Here is a 14,521-nt window from a genome sequence, read left to right as displayed (position 1 = left end):
GGTGTGTCCATACATTACTTCAGTTCTGAGAAGTGGATGTTTTACCAGTGAAGCAACACTAAGTTCTCTAACTTGCTCCAAGGTCCACAGTGGGTATGTGACAGGTTCCTCCACCTATAAAGACATGGCTTTCTAAAGCAAATTTATGTGACATTGAACGCTGGAGTGTGAGAGAAATGAGCACATTTAGCCAAAATTTGCATCTCCACATGGAAGTGGGCAGGTTTTGCTGCCTAAATCCGGGCCTCACACGGGTTCATTCTGAGATGAAATACTGGTAGTTTTTAAAATACCAGTTACTGTGAGCTTACTTACTGTGTTTTGCCAGGAGATAGTTCCGATCTCCATTTGCTGACAAATCAGGTCTGTGAGTTTATGGGGATCCTTATCAGACTCCAGACATATCAGATTTGCCTGTGGGGTTCCTTGTCATGAGTAGCCAACCGTGCTCTTGGTGACACTCAACTCTGCCCCCTTTGCTGTCCAAAATGGTATCCAGTAGGCACAGGTGGAGCTTGAGGGTCTAGAATACGACACGTCCAAATGCAGTGTGGATTTCAGACTTGAATGTCAAATACCTCCCTAGTATTTTTATATAGGTTATATGTAGAAATGATGGGGAAATATATGGCTACTGGAAAATTGAAAACCACGTGTGAGGCTTATATTGCATTTCTGTTGGACAGGCCTCTATGAAAAATGCCAACATGTTTGATTTTAAAGTTTGCATCTATTCCCCTCTATCGAGTGAACATGGCCTGGAAATATGTTGGAGCAATGCCACTGACCTTTCTTCCATTGATGCCAAGTCAGTGCAATCAAATGGCCAATCATAGGGATGATGAGTATTTTAGCATCTACAAAAATTGATGGTGTGGTGTGCAGCAACCTCCAAAGAAGGTAACAAGCATTAGGTGGGCCACGTGAGTGGAGCCAGAGGCCTGGGCTCAGAGCTGACCTCTGCTGGCCATTCTCAGTACTCGGCAAACTATCACCCCATGGCAACAGCACAGGCTGTTCCTGGCAAGGTCCCAGCACGCAGCGCTGAATAAATATTTGATGAGTAATTGGAAAAGCCAAGAAGCTACACTTTAACTTTCCTAGTAGTTCAGCGTTATGATTTCCATACGATTGAGTCACAAGGTGAACGTCGCAGATGAAACTGATCGGAATGGGTGTAAACTAGTATGTCAAACTACGAGTTACTGGGTAAAATTTCACCTGATTCACAAGCAAAAAGGAAACAAAGAAACAGGTAAAATGTGAAAAGATAGGTTTTTATTAATCAAAAGTTAACAGCAACAGGCACGTATTAAAATGAGTAGGGCAAAGCCTCGTACAAACGGCTTTACACTCAAGCTTTCTCCCAAGAACATGGCTGTTGCGACAAACTGTAAACAGAATTGAGAAACAGTCTTACACAATAACAAGGGGATACAAAGGAACTACAGGAAAGCACCAGTTTCGCCGGACACTAGATTACAGTTGTGCTTGCTACACATAAAACCATTTAAAACAAATTACAAAAGTGGAATGTTTTTGAGTTTAAAATTAGTCCTTAAGTTGTGTCCTAAAAAACATCTGTTCACATCAAAAGGCCCATTGAGGAGTTTCCTCAGAGGGAGGGACAAGAAAACAATGCACTTTATTTTTTATCAAATCAAAACAAAGAAGTTTGGTCACTTAGCTTTGTGCATAGTTTAAGGCAACTGGAGCAATCTGTTTCAGCTTACCTCCCGTCCCCTCCCCCCGCAGGCGTGGCTGCTCACTAAGTCACATTCTAAACAATAAATAAAAGCTCGCCCTTCAGATCCTGCCCCATGTGGATAAATAAACAGGCACAGTCATACATGCACAAACACGCAGTGAGACGGTCATACGCAACATACCTTTCAATCACTGCAGCGAAAGGGGCTTCGGTACCCTTGATCGGAGGACACGCTTCCCCATCCCACTGGATTTCAGATCGGCAAATACCCTGAGCTGATGAAGGTGTTTGAAACATTCCACCCTTTTTTTTTTCTTGCATGTGCAGATCAAGTAGACAGTTGTGAAGACAGCATGCAATGTCTTCACTGTGGAATAAGAAGACAGCTAAGGACATCGATGTCCTTCCCCACCCCCAAACCAAAATCTAACAGATTAAAAAAAAAAAAAAAACCAACCACACACACAGAGACACACAAACCCAAAGACTGGCACTGCCACCCAGCGCTGGGGTGGGAGCCTGGCAGCGCTCGAGGAGAAAGGCTGCTTTGCCAGGGCACGCTCAACCATAGCAGAGAGAGGCTTTGGCGGCATCCAAAGAAGAGAGAAGGCAAACAAAGACTGCAGTCGACGGCTGGGTCTTTAAGAAGAAAGGTCAATGGTTCCCTCACCCTGGTGCTGGACAGCAGAGTGAGAACCGGGATTTTCAGAGTGGTTTGTAAACATCGAGTCTGGCCAGAGGCAGCAAAGGCTGGGCACTTCACATTTCTGTTTTCTCAGTGAGAAATTAGTGGAAGGTACAGAGACAGACAGACATGTCGTCGCATCAGGTTAAATTCCAAGAGAGTTCTCAAAAGATTCAGCTCGAGTCTCACGGTTTGAAAGAAAAACAACGTGGCACACCGTGAAACCCCTTACCTCGTTCCTACCCTTTTCCTCGGGAACTTAGCCAAAGCCAAGAGCATATTGCTATGTGTTCAGGTCTTACAGTTGGTCAGTGGGCTCATGTGATCCTTGGGAATTAATCATGCCGGCATCGTTCGCTGGGAAACCTTGACAGTCAAAATACGTTCTCTCACCTCTCAAGACCCATTTCACATTGCTAACACCCTCCAAGAGTCCGACTGCCCCCCCTGATTCTGGGGGAGTCAGGACTGGTTTCCCTGAGGTACGAACTAGGGGCCTGCCTCGGCACGGGCAGCACGCGCGTCCTCGCGGCGGGCCGACCCCCTCTGCACCCCCTTCCAGCCGGCCTTGTTCTGCCCCAGGTGGCCCAGCATGGTCTGCGAGAGCTTGGTGTCTGAAAACCGGGCCCACTCGGTAAACAACGGCTCCACCAGGTAGGTCATAAAACCTGAAGAGAAAAACATTTTATAAATGAAATTATTGACACGTTCTTAAACTTCAGCTCTACAGGCTCCAGAGTGTTCACCTTCCAAGTTCTACCCTTGGGATTCCCCAAATCTGGTTTTCTAACAGGTCTAGTCTATGTAATTTTATCTATCTTTTCGGACGAGTCTGTTTCCTTTAAAAAACATCTGTGTGCTATTCCCGTCGAGAATACAAGCTTCAGGGCGCACACCAGGTCCACACCGGCCACATGAGCGCAGTGCAGTCTGCGGTGGGGCAGCCGCTCAGCTTCCTTCTCAGCGCTGCCCCAGCCCGAGCGCTGTCCCCTCAAGTTCCTAGCCCATCCTTCAAGCTCCCGTGGTCAGTTTGATGCAAGCGAGAGAGAGAGTTCTTAAAAGAATTCCCGGAAGCAATCTCGGGGATCTATGTGTAACCTCCTCTCTGGAGGGTGGGCAACAGGAAAGTGGATGAGGGGAGATGCCGGGCAGTGTAAGATAAGAATTTATAAATTATTAAGGGTTCATGAGGGAGGGGGAGGCGGGGAGGGAGGAGAGGGGAAGGAAAATGAGCTGATTCCAGGAACCCAAGTGGAAGGCGAATTTTGAGAATGATGAGGGCAATGAATGTATAGGGGTGCTTTACTCAATTGATGTATGTATGGATTGTGATAAGAGCTGTATGACCCCAATAAAATGATTTATTAAAAAAAAGAATTCCCTGTTGTCTCACTAGTGAAGCTACACTACTGTTTCATGTCAAGATTTCAGAGCACATTTTGAGGTTTAACATTTAAGACGTATTCTGGGAGAGGAATCAACCCTCGATGGTTCTAGAACGTCTGGAGTTCATGAAAACGAGGAATTTTGTTTCCTATTTCTCCTCCCTTTTAAATCTCAAAGATTCTCCTACAGAATCTTTGGTCCAGATGTCTAGAAAAGGTAGCTGAGCGTCGTCAGCCGGGTCTCCTCTAGCAAGGAGGCAATCGGCCACACTTGTGGTTTTCCTCCTTTTCCTGACTGCATCTTCCTTGGATGCTCCAGGTGAGTAAAGAACACCTGCTGAACTTTGGATCCCCACTTACAAGCTTCTCAGACCCCCGGCACTATGCAGCAAACTCGAAACAGAACAGAAACCTAGCATGTGGTATCGGGATTGACTGGGACTTTTTATGACGTCATGACCCCAGACCAGGAGACCCAGTGCCATGAGGTGCTATACAAAGGCCGTCTGGGCAGCTGCTCCGTTTTGTGGTCACAATGAATGTATCGTGCACACAGCTTTCGTCAATTCTGCTTTGTACAGGTGCACCGCCATTAGAAGGTAATTACACTTGTCTGTGGTACAATCCTACCCTTCGAGTCAATGTGGCATTTCTGTCACCTTCAACTGAAATTCAGGGCTCAGTTGGACGAGAGGTGAACGGTGTATCAAAACCTCTGATCATCCCTCAGTGACGCTGCCTCATCTTGCTGCTTCAAGACTGGCTCCACGTAACCAACATGCAATTCTCAGTGGGGTGGAAGCAATTAGCACCCACTACTTTTAATCAGAAGGAGCCCTGGTGGCGCAGTGAGTGCGCGCTTCCCAGCCATCGGCCACTGTGGGAGAAAGGTGAAGCCGTCTGCTCTCCTACAAATGTAAAGTCTTGGAAGGCCCCGGGGCAGCTTGACCCTACCCTATAGGGTCGCTCTGAGTCAGAACTCGGGGGATGGCAGCAAGACCTTTACTTAGAAAAGTCATCTATGGCCTGATGGTTGCTTTTTTTCTTTTAAAGTCATAATGGTAGCTGAAGGAGTAATTGTGATATCTGAAATTAGACATTCATGCATGCATGCATGTATCCATCTACTCCACCCATTCACACTCAGTTACTCTCCTTGGGTTTCTGAGGAGGGAGCAGTGACTGAGATACTCAAGATCCGGTCCTACAGGAGCTCACATCCTGCTGGAGAGAAAGTGTCCGGCTGCAGGCAGCTGGCTGCCATGGAGTCAATGCTGGCTCACAGTGGGCCATGTGGGTTTCTCGGGCTGTCACTGTTTGCGGGAGTAGAAAACCCAGTCTTTCTCCTGAGGAGCGGCTGCTGGTTTCAACTCGCCGACCACGCGGACTGCAGCCCAATGCATAACCACTACGCTATGAGGGCTTCTCAGGCAAAGAGCACATGAACTTTGGGCAGCCAGAAAGGATGGTTAACGTGTTGGATGTTCCAGGCAGGGGTGTGCATTTGGTATCAAACTGCAGCTGTTCCTCATGTCACGGTGGCGCACAGATAGGAGGGCCCGGGGGTGGCTCCACCTGAGATACTGGTGTGAGGAAGGCTGCCAAAAGCTGCCAGTGTGGTAAAAGGCCATGTCAGGAAGCAAGCAGCAGTGTGGGCTGATCTTTACAAATATGTTCGTGTTCTTTTGACGACACTGCCATCACTCTGCAAAATTACATTTTTATGAGCTAAGATTAATAGGAATAAGGGATAAATGCCATACTGAAGAAAGACAAAGGCAAATTTTCTGGATCTTTTAAAAAAGAAATGTGTAGAGTTTTAACCATTTATATTTTGTCATTTTAATAAATCATTTTATTAGGGGCTCTTACAGCTACCATTTATATTTTAAATGCAATACGTCCCTTGACATAATTGAAACCTGGGTGGCTCCGCCCCCCACCCCCCGCCCCAGTCAGATAAGCAGACTAAGGAAGGATCCTTACCTATCTGGATGTTGGCAATAGATTCAGAATGACGGTCACAAAATGGACTCACACTCAAAGAATACTTTTTTTCGGTGTCTCCTACAAATGGCCAGAAAGAGAGAATTACTGATCGGACTATATTATTTGTTAATAATTAAAATATCTTCATCTTACCTGGAAACCCCTTAGGAAAAATATTCACACTTATAAATCCTCATGAGAGGATACATGGCTTCTAACCTAGTTGTTTTTGGGTTTTCAGGATTCCCCTCAGAAAAGGCTCAGCGGCTGCAGTTCCATTGTGAGGGAGAAGGTGGGGAGTTTACCAGGAGTTCCCAAGAAGGCCGTCTTGTCATCGTTTTCATTCCCAAGAGGGCAGAGGAGGGAATGCGGCCGGGGCTCCTGACTGCAATTCCCACACTGACTTGTGTGCGGACTTCAGGGAGTGTGGGAAATGGCAGTACGAGGTAGTGGCATTCTCCCCCCCACTTTTCGAAGCTGCTCAGTCCCTGTTATAGCCGCTGATGCTTTCCACCACGATGAGGACAGAGCAGGGTGGCCGCTGCTCATGAGGCCTCTTGCTGTCTGTGCGCAGTGAGAGGCAAGGAGCCCAGGCAGCGCATGGTCAGGTCGGGTGCTAGGCTGCGAACCGAAAGGCGGGCAGTTAGATACCACCAAGGGCTCAGTGAGGGGGGAGACTTGGCCATCTGACAGAGGGACGGCAGCCTGGGCAACCTGGCAACCTGAGGGAGCAGCTCTAGTCCCACATTGTGGCACCGCTCAAGAGCACCCAGCAAGAGCACAGCCGGAGCTGTCGCTGCAAAGTCACAAATGCACACCAAGTGACAAATGTTGGATAAGACCAAAGAGCCAGTACTCACAAGGACAGTTCTAGATCAAACACAGAGCGACAGGTAAGTGAACCAGTTCTTTCACCCATGCGTTCACGTGAGAAGTAACGTTTAAAGGGGACTGCTAATTGTCAAGCAGCTGCCCAGTTTGGACACTCTCAGCTCCATGGGTGTGCACTGTGAATCACCACTGTGAATGAAAAGCCTCTACTTCCAGACACCTAGAAATGGTTGAGTCCTTTATGTAATTCAGATGGTGCTAAAGCCGCAACAGAATCATTATCACTACAATAACTTGCCTTGATGGAAGAATTCTTCCGTCACTTTTTCACTCCACTGCTTGCTGAGTTCCCAGGTTCGACACGGGTTACAGATGTCAGCGCATTTCAGAGCCATCTAGCAAACAAATATTAAGATTCTTTTAAAAAAGATAAATCTTAGTTGTATTACATTTGAATAGCAGGTGGCGGGTGACACAAGAAAAAGATGGCAAGAGAAACCTGATGATTACTGTTTGCACTGGGCATGTGATGTTCCTTTCCATCGCTTTTGTGGAAAAGCTGAGGCGGGAGCTACAAGGCTGCTCGGTGAAGCTCACGCGCCGGGTGAACACCCGGGAGCCAAACCCAAGGACATGTGTTGGTTCACCACGAAGCGGCAGAGAAACGAACCAGTTCTCTTGCCCCCGCCGCATTTGTGAGAACTAGTGAGGATGAAATGCTGCTTTTCCGATCGGCGGCCTATCTTGCAAAAGATGCTTTTCCCAGAAACCCCAAGCTTGCAAAATATAAGAGCAATGGTCCTAGAGCACACCCTTGCCAGTGACCTCAACCGGGAGGTGTGAACGAATCAAAGGACCCCCAGCCGCTTCCTCAAAAGGTCCCTAGTTTTACATAAATCATGTATGTGTGGTGCAAAGTGAAAATAGGCTTAGCCTAGTGTCGTAATAATACCTCAGGAGGAAGGCGTGGCCTGAAAAAAATACCCAGCAAGACAATTTCATTTTTGTCCAAACAGTTGTATGATACACCTAAAGCAGTGGAGTAATTCCAGGCATCTTTTTACCTGTAGAACGAGGTGGCGGTGACTGGCGTTTTCTAGGCGTAAGTCCCCTCTATCCAAACGAGCTCTAAACAGTGCGAGGTAATCATTTTGGCGACTGATGTCTGTGGCAAGAATCAAAGCACCTAACTGAGCCTCCATCTGTTGCCTGGAATTAGAATATATGGAGAAAATATTAAAAAGTTAATCTTTGACATTTTCCCCCTTGAATGTACTATGCGGAAAGCTTTACAGAGCCCTAAGGTGTGCTGATGACCATTCAACTTTTAATTTCTCTCTCACACTCACAACTTTTTAAAATGTCACCAAAAAGGTATTGAAATAATCAAAGGAAAACCAAGACAATCTGTAGGAAAGTGCCAGAACGCAAACATTCCACAAGAAGTGCCAGCCAAGGGGGCACAACGTGCTTCGGCAAGATGCCCCTACACGGCTGGGACTTATTTAGGGAAAGTCTTTGCTGGGTTAGATTGAAGGGAAACAACGTTGGTTTCTCTTGGAGTGTCTATAGTTCTGAAATGCAGATGGGAGATTCACAGAGAAAGAATTACAGCCATTCAGCAACTGACTCCTACAGACCTCTCAACTAAAATGCTCGATTAAGTTCTGAGTAAGTTCCACTCAATACTTTTTTTTAAAGTTTGGATTCAGTGATACTTTTAGGATCAAATTGAAAAAATACACCAATCATTTGTATATAGATCTTCAAACTGTCTGGAAAGGAAAAGGCAATCTGTTAATACAAATAATGAATACATTGTATCATGTGAAAAACCGCCTTTCATGCAAGTTATGATGGTACACTGTTAAAAATAATCACTGCTCTTTAAAAAAACCCAAAAAAACAGGTCTCAATAAGCACCAGCTTTGCATAAATTTTTGCATAATTACCAGAAAAGAATTGATTAAAGTGCTATTAATGAAGCTTAAAATTTGGAATATTAAAGAAAACAAATCCTAAATGAAGAAGGTATAAGAGAATGCTACAAAGCAGTGTTCCTCATTTTCAGGTTTTTATTGCTTACAAATCGCAGAATTCAGCAGGATTAATCCTCAAATGTAAAACAGGATGGAAAAAAAAGAATCAAAGGAAACAAACATTTTAATCTGCCTTAACCAAGAAAAAAGAAACTTTATACACACACACACACACACACATATAAATTGTATGCTCCAGATAATTTTTATATTTGTACTACAGCAAGAAATAATTCCACTTACCAGAAGTACCATCCTATTTTCATAACTCCAAATGGTATCCATGAATAAAGATTTAAAAAAATAAATAATAAAGTCCAGCTTTTTTCTTATGGTCATTACACAAAACACTTACTTTCATTATGAAGTTGTTTTAAATTAAGAGGCAAAGGAAAAAAGAACAAAGATTGTAATTCAAATGCTGATATCCAAACGCATTTCTGTACCTGACCGTTTTCCTAGACCCACAGTATTTCCTTCTGTGGATCTCCTCTCAGCGAGGCAAATTCAAGCTTCCACTTGTGAGCAGGAGCAAGGCGGTGATGGGGGCGTTTACTGACACCAGCCATCAATTAGGGCTCATTACTTCATTTTATTCAGCGCAGCTGGCCTGCTTAACATTATTTATTTCTAAAGTACTATTTTTGGGTTGTTCTCTTCACTCACTCATTTATCCTACCGGTTCAGGAGTGGGTTGAGGGCTATGCTGTTTAGAATATAAAGCATTCTCTTTATTCTTATCAGGTTGAAAATTTCCTGAAATGAATTTAAAAGACCCTATGATATAAAATGTTTACTTCCTAGCCGATTTTCCGTGATGCCTAGACCTACAGGTTTTTTTTTGTTTTTCCAGCTGGGTGTAAAATATAGGCATGTAAAACCGATTTATGTAAACAAGTGGTAAAACTACTAGCAAGCCTTGTGTATGTGGCTTTTATTGTGCTCAAATTCATGAAGTGGCCTTTCATGAAAAGAAATCTTTACTATAGTACTACTGACTGTGCTTTAGAACAAGTTTATATTATTAAAATTTTGATACAAAAATCTCAAAGATGACAATTGCCCACTACACCTAACAAAAACTGAAAACTGCAGAACACCTGAATACAATAACAGTCTCTCAAATTTCATAAAACTGTTTTGACAGCTTTATATCCCTGGTCCATACTAAATGAAGTTTGCCTGAATCTGACATACCTGCTTTCCAGTGGCATGTGTGAGAGCAGGCCGGATTCTCGGAGGAGCCCCACGGCAGACCTCCAGTGGTGATTCTCCAGGACTGAGGTATTCTATAAGAAAAGGTGCATTTCTGAGGCACGTAATGGCAGGGCTCTTTCTGAACATACAGATTTACATGTTAGTGATATGTGTACAAAGCTGATTGCATTTCTAATTCATCCATATCAAATTTACGTCCACTCTTTTTGTGCCCTCAAAACACAATACATTTTCTAGAATGTATAAATGGATGATAGAATTTCACTAACCTTGTATAAAGTTGCCAAGTAATGGTTAGTTTTAATAAGGAAAGGTTGATTGACACCTGGGTGATCCAGGTCGTGAGTGGCAGCTGAAATTAAGCTCAGCATGATATCCCAAGGCGTTACAAATTTGGCAAGCTAAAAAGTGACAAAAGAGCAATTAATCACAAAATATACTTGAGGTCAACTCCCTACATTTGCGATAGCAGAGCAGCAGGCTCCTCCCCTCGTCACAGCATCTTTGGCAGGTGTGCTGTCGTTCACGCAAAGAGCCCTAGGTGGCGGTGTTGGGTAAGCATCGGGCGGCTAACGCAAGGTCGATGGGACAGACCTACTTTGCTCTCCGTGGGAGAGAGAGGAGACCATCTGCGCCTTTAAAGGTTTACAGCTTTGGAAACCCAGGGGGCATTTTCACTCTGGTGAGCCTCATATCGGGTCTCTATTAGACAGACTCAACTTGGTGGTGGGTTTGATTTGGGTTTGCTCTTGGGCCACCAGGAGCTGCCAGGTGCTGGCCCTGTCACAATAGCGGGGACAGGAGAAGTATCACAGCAATGTCCCTGCCTCAGAGAGCCCCTCTTCGTAGCGTGCTTCATCTTTACTAAGCTTACTTAAATAGCAGCTAAATTCTAAACCTGCTTCTTTAAAAAGAAAAACTAGTGACTTTAAAATGGCCCTGTTCCCCCGGCCACCCCGCAACATGAAACCACCAACGGCTGCTAGTCTTTCTTTTACTGTAGCCCCTGCAAAACACAGACTTGTAACTTTAAGACGACACAATTTATCTTAACAAAGGAGTTACGAGGGGTCAGTATACCCTCCAACATGTCAAATAATTACTGGAGCCCCACTGTTCCAGGAAGCTACTGAGTAACCCTGCTAAGTCCTGCAAACTCTCCCCTCCCATGGATGGGCACGTTCAAACAAGGCTACGCTACATGTTCACCTCCAGGACTGCAATCTTGTAAGCTAGCGATGCGGTTTTACTCTCAGTAACCTTTCCTAAACTTACCGGACACCATCAGCACAACACAGGAACGTGTGCTTCTAAAAGCTTTCGATGACAAACTGTGATGCGCAGGAGCCCAGTGCCTCTCACTCCACCAGCCACGCCCTTCTCCCTGCAGGGCTCCTCTCCCAGGCAAGTGGCCCATTGTGTTCCGCAGCACTTCACCCAGCCGGCCAGGTAGCACGTGCTGAGCACAAAACCTCACACGCACTGCCGGCGGGAAAATGCCGATTCATAGTGGCCTCCTCTGGGCTTCCAAGACTCTAACTGGTTTTGGGAGTAGAAAGCCCAGGCTTTCGCCTGAGGAGCTGCTGCTGGTTTCCAACTGCCGACCATGAGGACTGTAGCCCAACCACTGCCTCACCGGCCACTCCCACTCACTCACCGGAGCCTGCTGATTCAGGTTATAGAAGAGCAGTGTTTACCAAACTTCCAGCAGGTAGGTACACTATCAGTAAAGAATCTGGGCGTACACCGCCAACTTGGGTCATGCTTACTTTAGATCGTGCTACTTCTCTGCCCAGGCAAGGGGGCTCTGGTGGCACAGTGGTTAGAAGGGTTTGGCTTTATCTCTGTGGCAGGAACATCCTGTACTGTCAACTTGAAGAAGGTGCAGTCTAGCCTGTCAATCAGGTTGCAGCTTGCTGACCTCATGTGGAGGCACGATGGAGATAAATAGCTCACTGGAGGCCAGACACACTCTCTCTCTGCTTGGTGTTCCTGATGACAAGCCACATGGAGCTATGCTGATGGAGCCAGGGCCCTGGAGCTGGAGGAGTCACATGGAGACCCACGCCAGCCAGCACTGAGATACTGCCACTGTCACTGGACCCACAAGACTTTCCACCCAGTGGCTTGTGATCTTTCATTGCATGTGTTGCGTGAGTCTAAAGACGAATTTATAGACTGGTACCGGACATATGGGCTAATATCAGACTCATGGACTTGATCTGAAACGGACTGATATATTTTCTTAATGTATAATTACTCTTTGATATAAAGTTCTCTATTACACACACATGAGTGTCTCTGAATTTATTTCTCTAGTCAACCCCGGACTATGAGGCAGCTGACGTCTGTGAACATCAATAGCCTTGGAGCGCTATGGGGCCGATTTACTCTGTCCTGCAGGGTTTCTATGAGTTGGAATCAACTTAAAGACAGTTTGGTTTGGTTTTTGGTGCCGGGAAGAATCTTTTACATCCCAAGGTTGAGTTTAAGAGTTCCTGGGGCGGCACAAGAAGGGGTTGGCAGTTGCAGTTCACCCAGTCGTGCCAGGGAAGAGTGGCCTGGTGATCTATTTCTAAAAGATTACAGCCACCGATACCCCAGTGGCATATAGCTCCACTCTGCACCCCTGGGCTCCCCAAGTCAGCATGCACTGCAGAGTAACTGGTTGGTTACCACTCTGCACAACTGGGCTCCCCGAGTCAGCAGGCACTGCAGAGTAACTGGTTGGTTACCACTCTGCACACCTGGGCTCCCCGAGTCAGCAGGCACTGCAGAGTAACTGGTTGGTTACCACTCTGCACACCTGGGCTCCCCGAGTCAGCAGGCACTGCAGAGTAACTGGTTGGTTACCACTCTGCACACCTGGGCTCCCCGAGTCAGCAGGCACTGCAGAGTAACTGGTTGGTTACCACTCTGCACACCTGGGCTCCCCGAGTCAGCAGGCACTGCAGAGTAACTGGTTGGTTACCACTCTGCACACCTGGGCTCCCCAAGTCAGCAGGTACTAGAGTAACTGGTTGGTTACTCTGGATGTTTTAGGTTGGGTTCACTTCAGTGTGAAAAATAAATGATGGTTTGAATCCCTTGCAAAAATGTAAACCTTTTGAAGCAAAGAATGTGTATTTTTTCCTATTTTTAACCTATATTTAGTCCATGGAGAAGTGCAATACGTGGAGAGAAAATGGTGAAGAAAAGATTTCCTCCTTTGGATTTAAAACCCCAAATCCACATGCTGCGGAGTTAAAGGAGCCTTGATCGGGTTTCTGAGACTGTTCAGTCGCTCTCCCCACAGGCTAGTGGATGGGTTTGACCATACGCTTAGCGGCCTAATGCCTAACCCAGAGCTCTATTAGGGCTATTTTCAAAGCACTTAAAAAAATAAAGATTTCATAAAGACTGATTAGTAAGATAAACAGAAAGCAAGAAGTCATATTGTATGGAGCATCCTGAAGAGGAGGCAACCCGGCGGAGGCACCTCCACACACACGGTTGAGAATGCCTGTCTGTACTGTATGAGCGTGTAATCCACTGAACAACACATGAACACAGTGCATTGTCAACCATCACACCTGAGGCAGATGAAAGGGTTTCCAGTAAAACACAAGAAAGCAAACAGCAGCTACGGCGTCTTTAGAAGTTCTGGAGGGGAAAGCAGGTACTACATTCAAAGTCAGAGAAGCTACACGCATTAAAAAAACAAACAAACCAAGAAATGGGACTTTGTAAAACGTAACATTTCTTCTGGTTAAAAAAAAACTTTAAAAAATCATTTTATTGGGGGCTCATATAATGCTTATCAGAGTCCAAACATATGTGCACGTGTGCTTGACACAATGGATGGACGGATGGATGGTGATAAAAAAGAAACTTTAATCGGAAAGAAAACTCAAGTGTCATGGTACTGACAGAATTAAATGGCATTCTAGTAGGACACCTGCTTCATGGAGTTTAAAAAGAAAATGTTGTTTTGACTCTCGTGACTAGAGGTCCGGGAAGGAGGAAATTGTAAATCATGCAATGTACATAGAATTTCACTGACATCTACAGGGCTACCACAACGGCCCCTTTTCGGTAAAAAACACATCATGAAGTGCTGCAGTTTGGGGTTAAATCCTCATGAGAGCAGGTGCCCACGTCTGCGTTCCCACAGACGCTGGGGAGGCTGAGCTGGCTGGCAGCTGGGCCCGGCAGCCGTGAAACTCCAGGCTCCCTGTGACAGTGCTTCCACATCCCTAATCCGTGTAAGACCTCAGAGAAAAGGATTTGGAAGTCCACAGAAACAATGTCCCCGGGTGTTCACGCGAAGCACATGCCGCCGTCTTACCTTGGGCTCTCTTAGGTAACAGTGCATGGCCTGAGTGACGTCGGCGGCATGGACGGCGTTGTGGTAAGGATTCTGACTGTGGTAATCTTCTTGAACCAGAACTGCATGGGCGGGACCAGAGAGCGTCAATTTAGTTGTAAATGGCAGGCACGTGCAAATATAAAAACTGTGATGAGTTTGTAATCTACAGTTTTAATGTGGATATAAAACAACATCGACCAAGCGCAGAGAGATGCGAATCACCCCAGAACTCGCTTCTTCGTGCCCAAAGAATCAATGCCGGGGACTGTTAACATGTCCAAACTGTGAAGTGCATTTGTCTTGTTCTTGGTGCACCGG

General features: G+C 45.8%; 1 protein-coding gene across 1 annotated transcript in view; it reads right to left on the bottom strand.

Annotated features, from left to right (window-relative positions):
- Positions 1-1,263: 1,263 nt before the first annotated feature.
- Positions 1,264-14,521, bottom strand: part of PDE7A (phosphodiesterase 7A) — a 77,159-nt gene continuing 63,901 nt past the window's right edge. The window contains exons 7-13 of the mRNA XM_075549626.1: positions 14,183-14,283; positions 10,125-10,256; positions 9,835-9,926; positions 7,663-7,807; positions 6,897-6,993; positions 5,765-5,845; positions 1,264-3,061 (exon numbers count right to left, since the gene is read on the bottom strand). Coding sequence (XP_075405741.1) covers positions 2,883-3,061; positions 5,765-5,845; positions 6,897-6,993; positions 7,663-7,807; positions 9,835-9,926; positions 10,125-10,256; positions 14,183-14,283 — 827 coding nt within the window. The 3' untranslated portion in view covers positions 1,264-2,882. The remainder of the gene's footprint in view (positions 3,062-5,764; positions 5,846-6,896; positions 6,994-7,662; positions 7,808-9,834; positions 9,927-10,124; positions 10,257-14,182; positions 14,284-14,521) is intronic.

This window comes from Tenrec ecaudatus, chromosome 5 (assembly GCF_050624435.1).
Source record: "Tenrec ecaudatus isolate mTenEca1 chromosome 5, mTenEca1.hap1, whole genome shotgun sequence".
In the NCBI taxonomy this organism is placed as follows: domain Eukaryota; kingdom Metazoa; phylum Chordata; class Mammalia; order Afrosoricida; family Tenrecidae; genus Tenrec; species Tenrec ecaudatus.
The sequence above is the reverse complement of the archived record's forward strand: the minus strand, read 5'-3'. Positions and strand labels throughout refer to the sequence as shown.